A 20,701-nucleotide genomic window follows, 5' to 3' on the forward strand; every position below is an offset into this window, starting at 1 on the left:
GTGCCGAGCTCGCTGAGCTGAGGGGAGGTAGCGGGGACCTAGGATCGCGGCCAGGAGCAGTGCGAGACCCAGACCCGCGCTTCGTTCGCGGCCGGAGGGACCGAGCTCCAGCCCGGGCTGGGCACCGACTCCCCCGATCCCCTGGGGAGCCAGGGCGGTGGTGCCGGGACGGGGCGTCGCGCACCTGCACTTTGGAGCCCCGCGACTGGATCCCGCTGTGGCCCGGGCTTGTCCCGTGACCCCTCCGACAACAGGAGCCTCCTCCCTTCCATAGGCCACCCCCCCGCGACTGCCCCCTGTGATAGTGGCCCGTCTCCCTGATAGGTCGCCACCCCCTCTCCTGTAGCGATAGACGCCTGCCTCTACTCTGTCATGACATGACGGGTGTCCCCGTTGCTCAGTAACTACCCCCCGCTAGTGGGGGTGCTGGACCCCCAGTGCCATAGAGTGCGCGTCCCCAACTCCCTTGCTGCTGCTACTGCCTGTGTTGTTGTGATACAGCAGCCAGCCCCCGTGCCTGTGTGAAGTTGGGCTGTAGCGAATGTCCCCAGGGTCACGCAGTCTGAGACCGTTCCCTGGCACCAGATGCGTTTTCATGTCGCAGTATATAGCCCTGCACCACCTGTTACCTCCTCCGTGCGTGGCTGGCGCCCCCTGCCCCATTGCAGCCTGCCCTGAGCGGTGGTGCTGTTGAACATGCCTCTGTTTGTCTCCTGTTGCTGTTTGCTGCTGCTGCTCCCACGGTGACTTTTTTCCTCCTGGGTTCCCGTGATGGGCTCTGGGAGCTGATTCGCCGGAGAGATTTTTTTCGGGGGGTAAGGGAAAAAGAGGATGAGCCACGTGGGCAGCCCAGTGAAAGCCTATGACTTCTTGCTGAAATTTCTGCTGGTGGGGGACAGCGACGTGGGCAAAGGAGAGATCCTGGCTAGCCTGCAGGATGGAGCCACTGAATCACCCTATGGGTACAACATGGGTAAGTAGGACAGAGGCTATACCACTCCTGCAAGTGGTTTTTGAGATGGTAACTCGTTTCCCACTAGTTCCCTTCCCAGCCTCCGTTGTTCAGTGCTGCTAGGCTTCCCCTCCCTATGACAACGATGAACTTCTCTTCTGGAGCTTCAGTCTGCTGCTGCCTGCCTCCCTTTTAACAGTGTGTGCTCAAAGGCACCATTAGGCTATTCCAGATTCCAGCAATCAAATTCCAGTGTGAATTAGAGAACTAACAATTGAATGGGAGGCAGAGGTACTATCTGGTGCACCTAAATCCTTAGACTGACAGTTGCCTGACACGTTTGAAACGGCCGCCTCCACATATCTCTCCTGATATGACTGTGATGTTCCCAGGCATAGTTGGAATGGGAAGGGTGCATGGAAAGTAGAGGAGGTGTGATGTTTTCCTGCACCTATGCTCTTGAAGAAGGGAGTAGAATCACTATTTATTTTGGTTTCAAATCCCATGCCAGCAAGTCTCTACTTCGAAACTACTTTGGGAGCTAAGACTTGAGAGACATGCTTCATCAATAGCAAGTAGAGATCACTGGTCAAAGAAGTAGGGATCATCTTACCCAAGCTTAGGGTGACCAGACAGCAAATGTGAAAAATCGGGACAGGGGGTGGGGGGTAATAGGAGCCTATATAAGAAAAAGACCCAAAAATCGGGACTGTCCCTATAAAATCGTGACATCTGGTCACCCTACCCAAGCTGTCCTAATAACATTCTGTTCCGTGTTCCCTGTGACCAATAAGTAAAGAGGGGCGTTGAGCATTGGTAGAGTCTTCTTTATTTATAAATTAGTCATTTGCAGCAGAATGTTTTTGGGGTGTTTGTTCCTCTGTGGAAGTGTTGCCATTAAAAGCAAACCATTTTTAAGGGATGGGCTATAACACTCTGAACCAACCTCCCTTTTACAAATTCATCACATATTTAACATGGTTGCATTTGGTATATATATTTTTAAAAGTATAACTAAATAAGCTGATATATATTATTTCTTTTAGCTGCAAATACTTATTCTAAAATGAATAGTCAGCAAATGATGCACTGATTGCAAAAAGCCAAAAAGGTGGATTACCCTTTTCTTCCCTTGTCCCTTACTTTTAAAATCACTCAAATTGGTAATGTAAGACTGATAAGTTGCAATGAAATGTTACCATATGTCAGTTTTATATTTTTGGTGTATAAAAAATGTGTGACGTCAGAATAGTGGCCCTCTAAGATGGGGTTTCTATTTGTAGTTTGTTCCTTCATTTAACCTTTTAAGGAATGAGACTGAAGAGCCCCCATCAATACCAGATATATTTGCAAAGCAGAGAATTGTGAGCTACGTAAACTGATTCAAAACTGAATTCTGATGGGTTGTGTGTAGGCAAAAGAGATGTCCTTTGTGGATTTTTTGTTTGATGTTTTGTTTTGATAGAACCCAACTCCGCTTCACAATTTAGCTCTTTTATAAAGGTATGTTATATGTTAGAACTGCAGTGGTCACCTTGCAAATTTGCTGACTGCCTTAAATGACTACCATTATCTTACCTCAGGTCTACACTACAAACTTGTATCTGTATAACTACGTCACTCAGAGGTGTGAAAAATCCACATCCCTGAGTGATGCAGTTATACCGACCTAACCCCCCGGTGAAGACAGTGCTATGACAAGAGGAGAACTGAGTATTTAATATTCCAAATAATATGTGCCTGACCCAAAATCCATGGAAGCCAATGGAATGATCCATACAGACTTCAATGCTCGGTGTATCAGGCCCATACTAAGGGCTTGTCTTCTTATACAGCACTGCACCAGTGCAGTGTGCCGCTCTAGCTCTTTAGTGAAGATGCTACTACACCGACGGCAGAGCTTCTCCTGTCAGCATCATTAATCCACCGACGCGGCGCGAGAGGAGGTAACTATGTCAACGAGAGAAGCTCTCCCATCGGCATAAGAGTGTCTTCACTAACGTGCTACAATGGCACACTTCACTGCTACAGTGCTGTACATGAAGACAAGCCCTTAGTATGGGCCTGATACAAGCATTGAAGTCTGTATGGGTCTTTCCATTGGCTTCCGTGGGTTTTGAATCAGGCCCATATTATTTGGGATATTAAATACTAAGATAATAATACCTATTCAACCAAGGCAAAAACAGCATTTTTTTTCTTAAGAGCACTCATTGTATACTGTGTCTTTACATACAGAAGGCCACACTGGGCCAACACTTCCGTCCCTGAATGTATCTTAATGTAAGTAAGAGAGAATGTTGAAATAGCTCCCAGTGTCACCAATCTTGCATCAGTCAGTTTTATGTAAAACTTCCATTGATTTTGGTTTGCTGGTAAAAAATTTCTACATTGTATAATATAACTAGCATAGCTTTCCTGTGAGTAGAGATCCTGGCAATCAAGTAATACAAATATTCTCTTGCAGCATTTCACTAGCACTCTGAACACATTTCGAAATCCGTTGTTTATTATTAATAATAATCATACACAAATGCACATAAGGCAGTAAGTTTACATATCACTTCACAAACAGATAAGACACCTTGACAGAGAAATTGCACTCTAAATTATAAAGATTAAACAAACACAGTGGTTTGTGCCCACACAAGGGTAATAAATCAGAAGGAGAGTGAAGGAATTATTGGATATAAGAAGGAGAGAATGCTTGAAGAGGTGGGCCTGAAGAAGGAGTGTGGTTGGTGAGTATTAGCAACAACAAGGGGGAAGGAACTTAAACCAGAATAGGGAAAGAAAATATTAAAGACTATTTAGATAAATTACATGTATTTAAGTCAACAGGGCCTAGTGCAATTCATGTTATGGTACTTAAGAAACTTGCTGAAGCAACCATGGAACTATTTTAATGGTTATCTTTGAGAGCTAATAGAGGATGAGTGAGGTCCCAGAGAACTGGAGAAGGGCAAACTTAGTACCTGTCTTTAAAAAGGAGAACAAAGAGGACCTAAGGAATTATAGAACAGTCAGGCAACTTTGATACATGGAAAGATATTGGAAAAATTATTAAACAATCAGTTTGTAAGCACCTGGAGTATAATAGGCTGATAAGTAATAGAGGTGGGTCCTATAACTATAGAGGTGAGTCCTGAGATTGGATTTGAGGGAAGAGAGGTTAGCTGATGGATCAGCTCAAAGAGGGTGTTCCTTGGGTAAAGGTGATGTGCTAGAAGGCATGGAGAGGTTTGCGTGAAGATGACATGGTGGAAGAGGCTGGCATTGATGGCAAAAGTAACAGAACAAAAAGCAAGGGAAGGGTGTGGGAAGAAAGGTCAAGAATTCTGTCTTGGCCATGTTAGGTTTAAGTTGACCATGTAATCTTCAAGAGATGTCAGAGAGACAGGCTGCAGTTCCACACTAGATACAGGGGAGAGCTGTAAGTCATTGACATAAGATTGTCAAAACCAGATGGGCAGATGAGATTGCCCAGAGAGCTTGTAAAATGAGAATAGGAAGGGGCCATATATCAAGTCCTATGTGACTCATATGGATAGAGGAGGAGGGGACTCCAAATGGGACACTGAAGGTATGATTAAAGAGGTAGAAGAAGAAGAACCAAGTGAGGACAAGTCATGATGGACGAGGGAAGACCAAGGTTTTAAAAATGTGATTAGCAGTGTCAAAAGCAGATGTGAGGTCTAAAAGGATGAGGATAGGAGTAGAGGCTCTGAGATAGGGCAAAATAGATAGAAATTCTGAGAACAGTTTCAATGTAGTAGCGAGGACAGAAGTCAAAGTGAAAGGGATTCATGAGTGAGCAGGAGGAAAGGAAGTTGAGGTATTGGTTGTAATGGCACATTTGATAAGTTTAAAGGTGAAGGGAGTTGGGGCAAGAGTTGGCAAGAGAGGTGGGCTGAAGGGTGGATTCTTTAAGGATTGGGAAGATGGGCATTATGTGAGCAGCCAGCTCTCTGCAGATCACCCATGGTCCACAGGTCAGTTAGAGCACCTGTAGTTAAGTAGTCATAGTAAGTTTAGTTTCCCTGCTGTCTTTGCACTTTGTCCTGAAGGACAGATGTATTGTGAGGCCCTGAGTTGCCTTAACAGTATGTTTAAAGAGGCATTCCATTTGTTTACATCAGTGCAATCCTAAATGTTTCTCTCTTCATTAGTGGGGAATTTCAAACTTAAAAACAATTCTAAAAGTCCTGGTAGCTGTTCCTTTCTCAGTACTCTGAAAGAAAGCAAAGCTCTATTAGAACTGATCTACTTGCTGCTAAAACTGGGGGAGTAAATGCAAATGGTTTGAATGGCAATACATTACTGATTCTGCCTGTGCTGTATTAGAACGATCTTTGGTAAATAAAACTGCAGTGTTTTCCACTTATGTAACTAGCTTTCAGTTTATGCTCCTGAATTCCTATGAGCATTGCTTAGCGGGGTTGTGGATGCAGCCTGCTGGGTTGAGTTTAAAAGTTTTTCCAGGAGTGTGTCTGTGAGCAAGAAACTACTAAAACCATTGTAAAGAAATCTTAGTCCACGTGTTTATTTATTTTTTTTAATTACCCTTTTTATGTAAAGGAGAGCTTCTCTGTTGTTGCCTAAACATCAATGTTCTTACACAGAGCCTTGCTCATGAACTAGTGTAAATTATATGTTGCTGATGTTGTAATTGGACTGTTTGCATGACTGACATTTTCAGCGACTCACAAACAAATGAAAGGTTGCATTATGGGTATTTTAGGTATGACTCTAATACTCTTGCATCTGAAATGAGGGTTTATGAGGGAGGGCACAAAGAGAGAAATCCACTCACGAATGAATGTGGACCTAAGCCTTAATTTCTACAGAACATAAATCTTCATTATTAAAAAGAAGTTCTTAGCCACTATAGTTGCATAGATCCCTTTCCAAATGTAAATGAATGCAGTGATGTCTTTCTGAGTTTGCAGGACTCAGGTGCCTCTGCTGCTGCTCATAGTGGCAGAGTTAAATGAACATATTAGAGAGACAAACTGGGTGAGGTAATACCTTTTATTGGGCCAACTTCTGTTGGTGAGAGAGACAAGCTTTTGAGCTACATTGAATTCTTCCTCAGGTCTGTGAAAGGTACGAGTGTCATGGCTAAATACTAGGTCAAACAGATAGTTTCACATAAGTAGTTAGTGCATATTCTAAGGGACCATTCAAGGTGAATTAGGCCATTAAGACCTGTGCAGTCACAGGACAAAAAAAGTGGGATTAGTGGGTTAAAAATTGTTGTAATAAGCCATAATTTGTGTCTTTATTAAGAACATGCTTTTTAATGTCTAGCAAAGTTACGAATTTAAGCTTCCAGGATCATCTTTTGAAAGTGCTGTGCAGGTTTCCTTTGAGGATGAGGACTGATAGGTCAGATATAGAGTGATCACTTTGTGCAAAGTGTTCACCCACAAGTGATAGGGTGTTTTTTTTCACCTATCCACCCCTAATACATTGTCAGACTCCTCATCAGAAGCAAGCTCCACACAGACCAGGACACATCAGTCAAAGCAGCACCAGATCCTGCGAGAACAACAGATGCAAAATGTGCAGACATATCTGTCATGCTGTCTGGAGTGGTTCATGCCTGTGAGTGCCTACCCCAGGACAGACTGTCAAAATCAGGGCAGACACCCAAAACTAGTGGTGTGTTCTATAATTAGATTTCACCAACCCAGTGACAAATGTCAACTCCTGGGTCATTATAACAGTCATACCATGGAGTCACAGACAGTCCCTTTAGACTCTCCAGTCTATCTTGCCACCCAGACAAACTGCACTAGTGATAATTGGTCACTTACACCAAAAATCCCAGCATATTCAGTTGTGGGCAGCCAGTATAATAGGCCAAGGGAGGCTAAGCATTTCTAAAGAGGACGTGGTGCACCTCCCTTTGGAAGTGCGGCAGCCTGCCGGCTTTAGAGCACCATTGCTGAAAGGGCACTCAGGCTGTGGCCTCACCCACATTCCGCCCTGTGGTCCCACCTGTGCTGCTCCTCTTCCCACCCCTGTTCTGCCTCTTCCCCCAAGGCCTCCCCCACCTGGCCACTCACACGTCTCTGTCCCCAGCAAGTGTGTGTGGGAGGTTTTGGGGGAAGGTGCGAAGAGGCGCGAGTGGCAGGGGGGCCACCCTCAGGGGAAGGGGCAAAGAGGCGCTAGCAGGGGGGATCTTGAGGGAAGGGGCGAAGTGGAGTGAACCAGGAACCACAATGGCAAAAGCAGCAGCATGTCGATCCTATCTATCTGTCTGTGGATATACCTATCTCCTAGAACTGGAAGGGACCCTGAAAGGTCATCAAGTCCAGCCCCCTGCCTTCATTAGCAGGACCAAGTACTGTTTTTATGCCCCAGATCCCTAAGTGGTCTCCTCAAGGATTAAACTCACAACCCTGGTTTTAACAGGCCAATGCTCAAACCACTGAGCTATCCCTCCCCCAGATCTGCCGCTCCCAGGAGCCAGCGCCCTGTGCCAGCAGCTCCTCCATCGTGGTCTTACCTCCCCCAGTCCTGCCCACTGGGGCAGGCACCAGCTCACCAGCAGCTGTCCCTGTTTGCGCTAGTGTGTGCAAGCGGCTTGCACACCCCTGGACAGGAGTCCCTTCCATGCAATGGTCTGAGTCTCCTGTCTGGGGGCATGTGAGCAGCTCGCACACAATAGCACGACACAGTGCCAGGGAGCCTGGTGCCCGCCCCAGTTGGTGTGGCTGGGAGCAGTATGGCCACGCCGGAGGAGGTGCCGGCACGGGGCACTGACTCCTGGGAGCGGCAGCCCGACACGCTGCTGCTTTTGCCTGGTTCCTGGTAGAGCCCTGCAGCTCTGCAGATACCAATTTATATCTGTGGATATACATTTTGTATACACACAGGGCTCTAGCGAAGAGGTGGGAGCAGCAGGGGGGTTTTAGGGGAGGGGGCGGAGCAGGAGTGGGCCTCAGGGTGGAGCAGGGGTGGAGCATGGGCAGGGCCTCGGGTCGGAGCAGGGGTTGTGGCACCCCATTTCTAGGAAGCTTCTGGCGCTCCCGCCCAACCTCCCCAAATGAGGGAGTCATGCACCGCCTATGCTCCCAGTCCCAAGAAACTAGTCACTTACCCCAGATCAATTGGTATCCTAGATTTTACACCAAAGACAATGCCTGTAACCAATCCTGTAATAAACTTTCTAAAAGTTTATTAACTAGAAAAAAGAAATGAGACATGTAGCAACCATGTAACACTTTTACATGGTTGCTACAATATGGGAAAACAGACTAGTGCATGCAGGCTCTAATTCACTGTAGAGGAGGCTGGGGTTGGGGCAGGATTGCAAAATCCCCTTCCTTTCCTCCCCTCCCCTCACAGCAACCCTGAGGCCGAGGAAGGGGTAGAATAATGAAGAAGCCCTCATTCTGCACCAGGGAGAATCTGGAAAGGAAAGAGAAGGGAGCTTTATCAGAACCATACTAGCAAAGGGTTGGCATGAAAGATGGAGCATGTAAGTATGGTCCACGAAGAACTCCTTGGTAGAAAACCTCCCATTCTCCCAGAGTCAGGGATAGTGAGGGCTAGTTAGTAGGTTTAATTCTTGGGGTAATATATGTCTGGTAGATTTTCCAAATCCTCCTTGAAATCAGAATTGCAATTCCCAGCAGACTGACTCTGCACTAGATTCAAAAAAGCAGTCTCACCCAGTAAAGAACTTATGAGAAATTCTATAAATTCGGGTTTATAGAGATTTAAATCTGCTTTTGAGTGTCATTAAATTATCCTTCAGAATTAAATTTAAGAGAGATAATTGCCTTTAAACTGAAACATGAAACCTCAGATTTGCTGTCATTGGGTTGACCAATATTTTGGTGTTTAGCATTTAGTTTTTATCCACTGTATTTTTAGTTTTGCTTTCATACTAGAAAAGAGAAAACTGAATTTGCACTAAGACTGCTTGGCATGAAAAGCTAATGTAATTCTCATCCAAACTTGTGTTCCTCCTAAATCCTTCTCTATATGGAACATCAGATTTAAAATCTATGAGCTTTGACTCTCTCTCCCTCTTGCTCTGTTCCCTCAATCACTGTCTCCTTTCTCCTTAATTTCATATCACATTGTCTATTATTCCCATAACCTCCATCTGTCCTAAGATCATGGGCTCCTCGGAGCAGGGACCATCCTTCCTAAATGTTTGAAAAGTGCCCAGCATTTAGGTGTCGTTACCATTAAGAAATTATCAGGTGCAAGCAGTTGGCATCTGCATGGGTTGGGGGAACTGGATGATGCTGAATGGGAACCTTAATCCAAACCTATCCCTGTCATTCTTGCCTGAGTTGCTACAAATTCTTTCTACTCTCAAAACAGGACTGGAATCTAGTTTGAAATTTTTTTGTCATATTTTGAAGATTGCAGACTTTTTTGCTAATTCACTTTTTATTTCTCAGACATAACCTGATTGGTCTTTTCCAAAATTTGATATGCAGCAACACATAGAGAAAACTCAAGATGTCCCAATTCCCAGAACCCTCCTTAAGCCACGTGGCAAAGAAGGCTTTGGCATTTCCTCATTCCAGGCTTCAAGCAACATGACACAATCTATAGCTGTTATGCAGGTCAATAGACTTTACAGACCTTGTAACAGAATCATGTCTGTATCTTCAGCTTTCATTACTAAAGGAAATAGAAGACAGACCTTCATCCTACTTAGGCAAGGTAGTCACAGGGACCCATATCTCTTCCAGCCTTGTGCAGAGACTAGTTTTTTTGTTGCTTCACTGCACACCACATTCTTCCCACTTTGACTCTTCTGTTGATCATCTATCTGTCCTGACATGGTGTAGCTCAGGTACGTCGGTGTGATAGTATCTATTCCTCCATACATTAGATGTATGCCACAGCACCATATTTCAGCATAGGACAGGATCTTTAGACGAATGCTTCTCAACCAAATTGATCAGTAGGCTTATATTGTCTGTGCCTCCTTCAAAAACATGGTAGTTTGTTTAAGTGGATCATTTAAATGATTAACCTTTAAAATACCTGATTTTCACGAATATCGTTTTTATGACTTAACTGACTTTTCCCCTAACTTACCTTTTTCAAAATGAAATGTGTCTTTGATCAAATATATTCTACATGATGTAGTATTTTAGAAGAATAATGAGGTGCTAAAATCTGACACTGGTGTAGTGTTTCTTATCTCAGATTCTGTTACTAAATTCACACAAGTGACTTTAATTTGCTATTATTACACGTAGCACCTAAGGTTATTTTAACTGAAAGACACTAAAGAAAAATACAGTAGTTTTCTTTTTTCCCCCAGTTTACTTTGTGCATTCAACATCTCTCTGCATGTAGCCAATTTCAGCTTTTGTCATGTGCAGTCAGTCTCCCTGTTGCTTGTGTAGGTTTTTCACAGCTGCAAGAGAGAGAAAAACATGGGGGAAAAGCAGTTGTAAAAACACAAAATTGGCAAGGGGCTTAGGACAGGTACACTATTTGAAAGTATCTTGAACTTTTAAAAAAATAATCAGACTTCAATCTAACCGTGTCCCATTAAACCAACTAGGACTGAACTCTGACTCAGGCTGAATGTGGGCCAGTGTATTGGCTAATTTTTAATGTGTTGCTGGAGCCTATTTGTTTTCAGATTTGAACTCTGAATGGAAAATATCTGAGATCATTGGCTTGAAAAGCAGAAATCAACTTACTAATGTTATGTCTTCACTAGCAACGTGACTGCGCTTTAACGTGGCTGTGTAGTCACGGCACCAGCGCTGGGAGAGCTTCACAAGGGGAGTAGCTACCAGCACTGGGAGAGCTCCACGAGGGGAGTAGCTACCAGCGCTGGGAGCATGGCTGCCAGCGCTGGTGCACTATCTACACTGTCACTTTACAGTGCTGAAACTTGCAGCGCTCAGGGGGGTGGTTTTTCATCCCCCTGAGCGAGAAAGTTGCAGCGCTGTAAAGTGGCAGTGTAGACAAGGCCTTAGAATGTTTTATTTGTGTCAGGCTCTTACTCGGATTCTCTGGATTGTTTGTTTTCTCAAACTCAGGTTGAGAATTGTGAGGAAGAAATAATACTGGGTTAAATATTTACCCAATATGAGCTGGGTGTGTTTGCCTTAGTTTTTTTTTTTAAAGAACATTTGCACTTTTACCTGGTGTGGAGAATCTACTTATATAATAGTCCCAACATGTTTCTTTTTGGTTGGCTATTGTGAAAACCACCTAGGTGGCTGAATTTTTCAATTGGGAACCCAAAACTGTTTAGTGATTAAGTGGACAAGTAAATAATAGTTTTTTCTCTTTTCTGTTTTCATCTGTTGTAATAAATAAGTATCATAGTCTAGCCAACTATTGTTAATGCAGAATTATGATTGAGAAGAAAACACTCAGTTCCAGAGTTAAGACTGAAGTTTAACACTAACTTGCTCCATATTCATACATCTTAATTATGGCTTATTTATTAGTATTGAAAGAAAAATTGTAAGTAGTATAATGTAATAATACAAAAACCCATAATGCCCAGTCTTACATTCAGTGCCATAAATTATAACCAAGTACATACTACTTTAATGTTTGGCTTGTTTAAATGAGATCTACAAAATTGGCTCTGCATAGTTTTGAATATGAATTGATAGCCTTTAAACCTTTATTTATTATAATAGTACCTAGGAGCCTCAGTGATGGACCAGGACCTCATTGTGTTAAACAGTGTATGAACACAGAACAAAAAGACAATCTCTGGCTATGTTTACACTAGAGACCTTACAGCAGCACAGCTGTACCGCTGCAGATGCAAGGTCTCCCATGTAGCCACTCTGTACTGACGGGAGAGAGCTCTCCCACTGGCATAATTAAACCACCCCTAACACGTGGCAGTAGCTATATTGGTGGGAGAGCGTCTCCTGCTGACATAGCACTGTCTACACTTGTGCATTTGTCAGTGAAACTTACGTCGATCGGGGTGTGTTATTTTTTTTTACACCCCGACCAACAAAAGTTTTACTGACACAAGTGCTAGTGTAGATATAGTCTCTGCCTCACCTTTAATTTGGAGGCTTGTGGCTTTAAACATGGGTGACTTTAAACTTTCACCTAGAGTCCACACACACTAACTCACAAAATGCTCCACCCACCCACTGTCACAATTTTCCCTTTCTTCCATATCTCACGAAAGAGAGGAGAGTTAAGATCTCATGCATAGTTAAACTGTCTTAATACTTTACAACAGCTTGTGGCAGTGGACAAGAAGATGGTGTCTCATCTGGACTGGGATAGGGAGGAGAGAGAAAATTGTGTTGGTAGCAGAATTTGGAGGGGCTATGTAAGCTGGATCCAATGTGCTGAAATACAAAGGCCCCGGGCTATAACATGTACTACCCACTCTTGGTATAATTACATTCCTGTCTGACATGTTAATTAGGCTGTTAATCTGTCTGTACACTGGTCATGGGCTTATATTTGTCAGCTGTCTTTAGCCAGTAGTACCGTATTCGTGCCGCTTTCATTAAAACATGGGTTTTAAACCAAAAAGGCAAATCCTTAGAGAACTGGTGAGTTCTCAGGTACATGTAATGTGGAGATTGGTGAGGTCGGTAGGGCAGTCTCTGCAGGGTGAAGAAGGTGAGTCTTTGGCAACTGTGACAGGGAGGGGCAAGATTTAGAAATGTAAATACCCTAATTTCCATATAAAAGCACCTTCTGCAAGCACAGTAATTTGTGATTGCTGTGTAGGCAGAGACACAGCTGTGATAAAGGGCGTTGAGTTTTGTTGTTGGGGCGGACCGGGAAATGGGAGAGCTATTTATTTCTCATGAGAAATTGGCTTTCTGGTTATAGTATGACTTTAACACTTTGCTGCAACTTGAGTTGTTCACAGCTTTTGATGTTGAAATACATGGTAGAAGCAAATTCTCTCACCCTACATATAATTAACAAATGTGACAGAAGTTTGAAATAAATGTAATAAATCAATTTCAAAAGGGGATGGTAACTAAGCAATAATTGGTGAGCCAAGGGTAGAAAATATACACAGTTTAGGTCGACCAATAGTATTGCTTCAAAATCATAAGTGAACATTAAAATCTTGCCTGAGCATGAAGAAATCCTGGTTTCAAGGCTGCTGGTAACCTACTCCATGAGGTGAAATGAGTGAGCTCAGAGTGATTCTTAAACCTGTCATCTTGTAGCAGAAATTTTCTATAAAAGCTCTCCAAACAAGCAACTAGGGTTGGATGGAGTGCCTGTGTTGGGAGGGCTGCTATCCAACACGAGGGTAACAAGACTCAGGGTAAAAAATGACTAGAGATCCTAAGCCTCATAGACTTTCAATGGGACTTGGGTGACTATGTGGCTAGTTCATTTTTGAAAGTGGACTTAGGCTCCTAATTCATTTAAGTGCTTTTGGAAGGTTTTACCTAGGTCTGTTCTCTTAGGGAAGAGCAGTATAAAATTATAATGAAATAAAAAAGCCACTTTGGTTTCTTTAATACAAGAAAAAACAGAATTTGATTACTTCTTCTGGAGCATTCAACATTGACCAGAGTAAGTGGATGACTGGTTAGTTTGTGTAGCCGTTCCTGTGATCCTAATTCATAAATGCACACTACATTAATGCAGCTTCAATATTGAGATTTTGAATACCCCAAAGTCAGAAGATTCAAAGTTATGTTTCCCATAGCACCAGTAACTAGGGTCTCTCTTCACATATGCAGTTTATTCTTATTCATATAGTGTGAACTTCAATGCCTTAAATCTGCCTGTTAACCACAGTAGCTTCTGTAAAAATGCCATGCACTCTTGAAGTGCAAGTAACTAACATACTTCTCTGACGTATTGTATCTACTAAGGGACAACCCATCCTAAATGCTCAATTACTAAGGGACAATCTACACTCATTCCTATATTTGCTTTCTATAACTAACTGTCTGTATAACTTTTCATGAGTGATGTACCCGAGTATTCAGTTTCTAATATGCAAAGTATATTGTTAAATTTATCTAAATTGGGGTTATTGCAGATTATGTACTATATGTATCCTATGAGTTTTTTAAACAAACTTTGTATTTGTGGATAATTTAAGCACTATACCCAGATGTACAGACACTCTTTTCTCAACCTGTGTATTATATAATTTTAACATTAGCTTTAATAAAAATTTTAAATCTGTGGAGAGACAACCTTGTCCGTCTGTCATAAGGATGAGACCAAGCCTGTATTCTAAATCCAATCTTTCACTTTGTTTATTGTAGGAGACGGAAAAGACTCTGCTAAAAATGTTTGTAATTACCATTAGGATGGAATATAACGTAAAAAAGGAAGTAATTAGATGGTTTTGAAGTTAGTAGTTAAATTAACTAACCCCTTGCATACTTGAAAAAATGGTTTTGGTTTCCAGAGTCCCTATACTTAACCTTTGCATGTCTAGATGTTAGTTGGCAAATGCCTGAACAAAGGGTTTTTACATCTTTACGTATACTGTCTTAACTTATTTCTTCTAAGTAAGTTTCCCAGTATTTTTCCTAACATTGTTATTTATTGTATCAACCGTCACATTAGCAACATTGGTTTCTGGCTAGGTGTGATTAAATATATGCAATGTGGCTCAGTTATGATTGCTGTGGGGAAAGCCAAACTAATTTTCTGTAGTTCTAAAAGGACACTATAAACTTGAACATCACATTTCCATCCGTTGTTGCAAATAGCATCTGAGATTAACAGAGAAACGCTTCTCTATTTTTTCACCTTTCTTTGCAAGTCAGCAGCACTTGGTGTATAGTCAGTTTCACTGTTTTGTTGAGGGTCAGTTGCATCACCCTCATCCACTGCTGTGGAGTGAGGTTGCATGCAGGATATTCCCCAGGCTCTGTAAATAGGTGTTTCCCAATAACTGCAGCAGTAGAACTGAAAAGGCAGCAGGTACATATGTGCACAGAAGGAAAATATTGAAAGTATTTTTAGTGGTAATATGGTTAGGTCTGCCCAGAAATCCTTGCTGGAAAAAAACTTTAATAACTGCATGAGAATAGAAAAGTGTTACAAAACTTAATCCACAACAGAAATTCTGTACTTGCTTGTCAAAGGTAGATTTATCAGAAAATTGAATTTTTTAATTAGTAAATGTAAAATTAAAGTTGACCATATCCCTTTAAAATCTGCGACAACGCTGTATGAATGTAACTTCCTTGTCCCTAAACAAAAGGGGAAAGGAGAGGTGTCCATATGTCTTCACAAACTAATCTACAATTTCCCATGCATGAAATGTGAAAGCCGCAGCCACATAACTCCAGAAGGGACTCAACAAGTCTGTCAGCCTTTTAAGGGTAGATCTGGGAAGGGAGATACAAGGGGCTATGCAGTGAAGGGGCTGATTGACTCAGGCTGGAGAGAGTCCTGTGGATGAAGACCCAGTGTGTTGGTATCTGGATAGCCACACTCAGTGCACAGTTGCGTCAGCAAGGAAAAATGTTCAGTGTGCACAATAATTATCTCAATCATTCTTGACTTAATTCTTATCCAATCTTTCCTCACACTTACTAACACATACTTATTGAGGACTGCATACAGGCCAGCCTTGTCTCTTCAAACCACTTTTGAGTTACTGGTGTGCAAAAAATGCATGTGGATAACTTTTATTAAAGCATGAAAAATTGTTGTTTTTTTATTTAAAGACTCAAATAATTTAAATGGATTTTCTTCACTCTCTGGAAAAGTGCATCTCTGGACTGAGACAAAGTGTGAAAGATTTCAGCGTGAAGAATGTCTTTAAAAAAACAACTTAAAGCCTGTATATTCTAAATAGAGGCTGAGAATACAAACACCCTTTAACGATAGCATTGCTAGTGAAACTCTGTAATGCAATATTTTTCTTTTAATTATTAGTCTTTATCTCCAAGCAGAGTGTGTTTTTGCTTAAAGTATTTGAGAGAAGTGTAATTTAGTTGACAGCTACTATCTCATTTCCGCCTACATAGGATTTTTCTCTGACGTTTGCAAGCCAGACAGTTGAGTGTAGAAAATTACATGGGAAATAATTATATGGTCTTTGATTGACTAAAAAGCTGCAATTCTAATAACTTATACTGAAGTCCAGCAGAACACAGACTTGCATCATCTTTCTATTCAACTGGAAACCAGTGAATTTAATTAAAAATCCTTTGGTGCAGACTGATTGGGGAATGACACAAATTTTTTTATAAACATTTACACTAGAACAGTGGTTCCCAAACTGGGGTTCGTGAAATGTTACAGGGGGTTCCCAGGAAAAAATTCCCTAATGGCGAATAGAGCTGTCCGTAGGGACCCTGGACAGCACGGGGCCAGCAGCCCTGGAGCCCCTGGACTTCCAAGAGCTAAGCAGATCAAAGCAATCGTAACTATCACACTGAGGTGATTTAAACTTCAAGACTCCTTTTATAAGAAATGGAAAGGGAGGTGGATATTTTTTGCTGTTTTTAAAATTAAATAGGCAGCTAGTATTGTTTTTAAAATTATTATGAAGAACAAGTTTAAGCTTTGTTGTAACGTATGTTGTTTTCCTGGACTGCTCAAAACCTGAATGCTTGTGTAGGAGGAACTCTTTGAGTTGGCTTTTTAAATACCTTCATGCTGTTTCACATCTGATACTCTTTGATGAAAAACATAGGAGCCTTGTCTTATTCAAAGTGATACAAGCTACGAAAGTGAGATCTTGGAAGAGTGTTGCTGTTTTCATAATGTAATAAAAATACTGTAATGATAAATAATTAATAATAGTGTGTAATACGCATGTCATAAAAACAAATTTTATATTTCCAAGATCACTGCTTTTATAATTTATACTCAGGTAAAGGAGAAAATCCCTGGAAATATTCATTTTTAGGAGGAGGTTTGCAAGACTTGACATTTTAGTGAAAGGGGTTCACAGGTTGTTAAAGTTTGGGAACCACTGGCCTAGAAGTATAGGCTCTTTCTTTTTACTCCTTCAGATTGATAAGAGGTTTTGTTTAGCCATCTAGAGGACAACACAGATCACTGTAGGAAAAACAAATGTGTGCATATTGCATAATGTGTTCTCCACTACAGAGATCTCGGCTCTATTCAAAAGCAGTGCTTTATTTGATGGTGGGAGAATGGCAGAAGAGCAAGTTTACTTTTATGACATTTTCAGTTTTCTCTGCTTTCATCCATCTTGACACATACATAACCTTTTTTCTTTTAAATGTTTTGAATATAAAAATACAAACCTCCATTTTGGATATGAAAAATGTCTACTTTTACATAACCCACTAAAGTAGGATTCTTACTGGTAGTGAGAAATTGTTTATACATGTTTATATATATTGAGTGTATATATACATTGTTTATACTCTGTATAATGGGAAACTTTAGGCTTTCTGCCAGTAAATAACAATATTTAAACAAGTACTTGTAGCTAAAGGTAGTATCTGTTTTTTCATGCAGTAACTGTCTCTCATCAGACTTCATTGCTTGAATGGATACACAGAGTTTGTATTGTGATTAATTTTAAGATCGTGTATTGGTGTTGTAGACCATTTTCATTAACTTGCTCTGGAAATATACGTGCTCGTGTAGCAATGATAGCCATACATGATTTTAGAGTTACTTTTTTCTTAGCTTGTAAAGCATTTTTAATAGAAATTTGCATTAAGGCTTGTACACATAATTAATTACACTGAAATTATTATCTTGCTTTAAAGACCACACTCTATATACTTCCTAATACTTGTAATTGTTTGCTGTACTCTTTTTTGAGATGTCTCTTGTATCTCACCTTTTTTCCCCATCCTGGAAAAGACACATTCTCTTGGGCAGCATTATGGTTTCACTTAAATCTTTTTGGCTCTTTGCTTCCTAATAAATCTCAGCTGGTGTAAGAGAAGTATAGCACTATTTCTGTGCAGCAATGCTTTTGTTGTGGATTACTTGTGAATGCTAGGGTGCTGACATCAATGTTTCCTTCAAAGTTAAACATAGCAATGACAGCCGTTGCACTACACATTAAATGGAAATAACAACTGTAGGGTTTGTAATGGATAAGTGATAAAATTTGCTTTGGTAAATATATAAATCTGTTTATAACCTATTCCGACTAGGTGGGTCATGACAGGATATACCAGGGGTCGGCAACCTTTCAGAAGTGGTGTGCCGAGTGTTCATTTATTCACTCTAATTTAAGGTTTCGCATGCCAGTAATACATTTTAACGTTTTTAGAAGGTCTCTTTCTATAAGTCTATAATATATAACTAAACTATTGTTGTATGTAAAGTAAATAAATAAGGTTTTTAAAATGTTTAAGAAACTTCATTTAAAATTAAATTAAAATGCAGAGGCCCCCGGACCGGTGGCCAGGACCTGGGCAGTGTGAGTGCCACTGAAAATCAGCTTGCGTGCTGCCTTCAGCACGCGTGCCATAGGTTGCCTACCCCTGGGATATACATTCAGTCCGCCAGGCCAGATTAACCCATTGAGTGCATTAAATGTTTTCATATTTCTGCTTTCTTTCACTTTCCATTGGTGTCTTTAAACCTTTTAGTTTTGATACACTTCTGAAGTGGCATGTCAAGATCCTGATGATCTTTCCACAACGCCAAATGTCCTCCTCTAGCTCTGCAGATCTTCCCTGAGCGGCTTTTCCCCGATTATACATGCCCTCCCTACCCCCATTAACACCAGGAGAGGACGTGTGGCTCCTTCACTGTGCACTGGGGGAGGGATAGCTCAGTGGTTTGAGCATTGGCCTGCTAAACCTAGGGTTGAGAGTTCAATCCTTGAGGGGGCCATTTAGGGATCTGGGGCAAAAATCTGTCTGGGGATTGGTCCTGCTTTGAGCAGGGGATTGGACTAGATGACCTCCTGAGGTCCCTTCCAACCCTGGTATTCTATGATTCTATGACCACCATTCAGCTGCAAAAATGTTGCCTCAAAATTAGGGTACAAATAATAGTCATGCAATGCTGGCGAATCTGAAGACTCAGCTTTTTACTGCTGCTTCTCTCTGCTCATGTGGCATCCTCTCCAAAGTCTCCAAAATTGCTGTGCATTAGGCCTGATTTCATGCACCTATTTGTTAATATGTCCCTGTAGATCTCAGTTGATCTGAGAGTTCCGTCCTTAATAGGAAGGATGATTTTGTTGTATTGGGAAGGGGTTGAGAGATCTACATATTGTGTTCCTGGTTCTGCCATGGATTCTTCAGTATCATGAACAAGTAAACTAACCTGTGTGTGACAGTGTCATCAGAGTTGCCAGCACTGCATGACTATTATTTGTACCATAATTTTGGGGCAGCTTTTTTTCCACACTATCCAGGATCACCTGAAGGGCTGTGAGCAACTTGGATTTTCTGGCTCATTTGCCTGCAGTTTCTGCTGCTGACTTTGGTTCCATTTCCTGAGCAGGCAGCTCACTGTGATTCCTGTGCTCAGAGTAGTTACAGAGAAGGGGAATCTTGCAGAAACAGCAGTATGGGAGAGCACAAGGGAGCTGGATCTTTCTCCATTGTACTAAGGAAGGTTGGGAAGTAATCCATGTAGAACATCAGGAAGTATTGGAAAAAATACCTATCTTGCTTACTCTGTCAGGAGCAGAACAGTTTCGCTGGCAAGCTGGAGCGTGCTGGAGAGGGATAAGAGAAACTGGGAGATCCAGGGACTGGAGTGTGAACAGGGGACCATGAAAGAGAGGCTGTCACACCATAGGTTATGATAGAGAAGTCCTTGTTAAAAGGAGAACCCCATTTTTTGCATGCATTTTGTGTTGCGTTTTTGTCCTGAAAGATGAGTGCACACACTGGTGCTTTCTGCTGAAAGTTCAATCAGAAGCCAGAACCCAAATGTGTGGGATTTATTGTATGTATGTATGTGTGTGTTTTTGAGGGGGGGTCTCATGATTTTTGAACTCTGAGATTTGCAGGATTGTCATCTGTAAAGTGGGGCAGCCAAGTTTTATCCCCATAACATTCCTCATTGGGTGTTTGAATTCATTAATATTTGTAAAGTGACTTAGAATCTCACATTTTAGAAGTGCCAAAGTAGTTTTTCTACTGCGCTTGGAAACATACAGTTTCTGGTGAAATCTCTGTCTTTGTAAGTACCAATGCTGCATGGGTGGTGTCTCTGATTTTTCAGGCAGTAGCTTTTAGCCTGGGGAGTCATGGTTCCAAGGTTAGATGCAAAGGTGTTGTCTCGGGGTCATGAAACCTTCAGGGCATAAAGAAACCTCCTCAATGGAGACTGAATCAATGACAAGGCTTACTGGATGGGACATGAGTGAATTATGAATTCATCAATAAGAATTTGTTTGCTAGTATTTAGTTAAATGACCATTGTATATATATGCACTGGCTGGGAATACCAACTTTGGCCTTCTTTTACTATAGAGGATGAACTTAATGTGCAGTTCTTTCAGGTTGAAGAAACATTTTTCAAATATTCTCTTTATTCCATTTGAATGTACAATATATAGGTTCAGGAGAATGCTGTCATTCTGACACTACAGCTGTACTTTGGATCTCCCCTTGCTCTGTCAAAGCTTGCTGCATTGTAGCAAAGGTCATCACGACCTCTGAGAGTGCTTGTGGTAGCACAGTGTAGATTTACAAAATACAAATTACGAAATTTGGCTGCATCTTGTCCCATTTCATAAACATAGCTTGATCTTTTTAACTAAAATGGGTTTGTCTCTTCCTTTAGGATCAGCTTCTTCATATGAGGCCTGATCCAAAGCCTGAAGAAATCACTGGAAAGACTCTCGATGACTTC

The 20,701-nt window shown here is 41.6% G+C and overlaps 1 protein-coding gene across 1 annotated transcript in view; it reads left to right on the forward strand.

The window, feature by feature from the left end:
- Window positions 1-297: 297 nt before the first annotated feature.
- RAB40B (RAB40B, member RAS oncogene family) overlaps window positions 298-20,701 on the forward strand; it is a 45,172-nt gene continuing 24,768 nt past the window's right edge. Inside the window, exon 1 of the mRNA XM_065415559.1 lies at window positions 298-973. Coding sequence (XP_065271631.1) covers window positions 832-973 — 142 coding nt within the window. The 5' untranslated portion in view covers window positions 298-831. The remainder of the gene's footprint in view (window positions 974-20,701) is intronic.

This window comes from Emys orbicularis, chromosome 13 (assembly GCF_028017835.1).
Source record: "Emys orbicularis isolate rEmyOrb1 chromosome 13, rEmyOrb1.hap1, whole genome shotgun sequence".
NCBI classification, from domain to species: Eukaryota; Metazoa; Chordata; order Testudines; family Emydidae; genus Emys; species Emys orbicularis.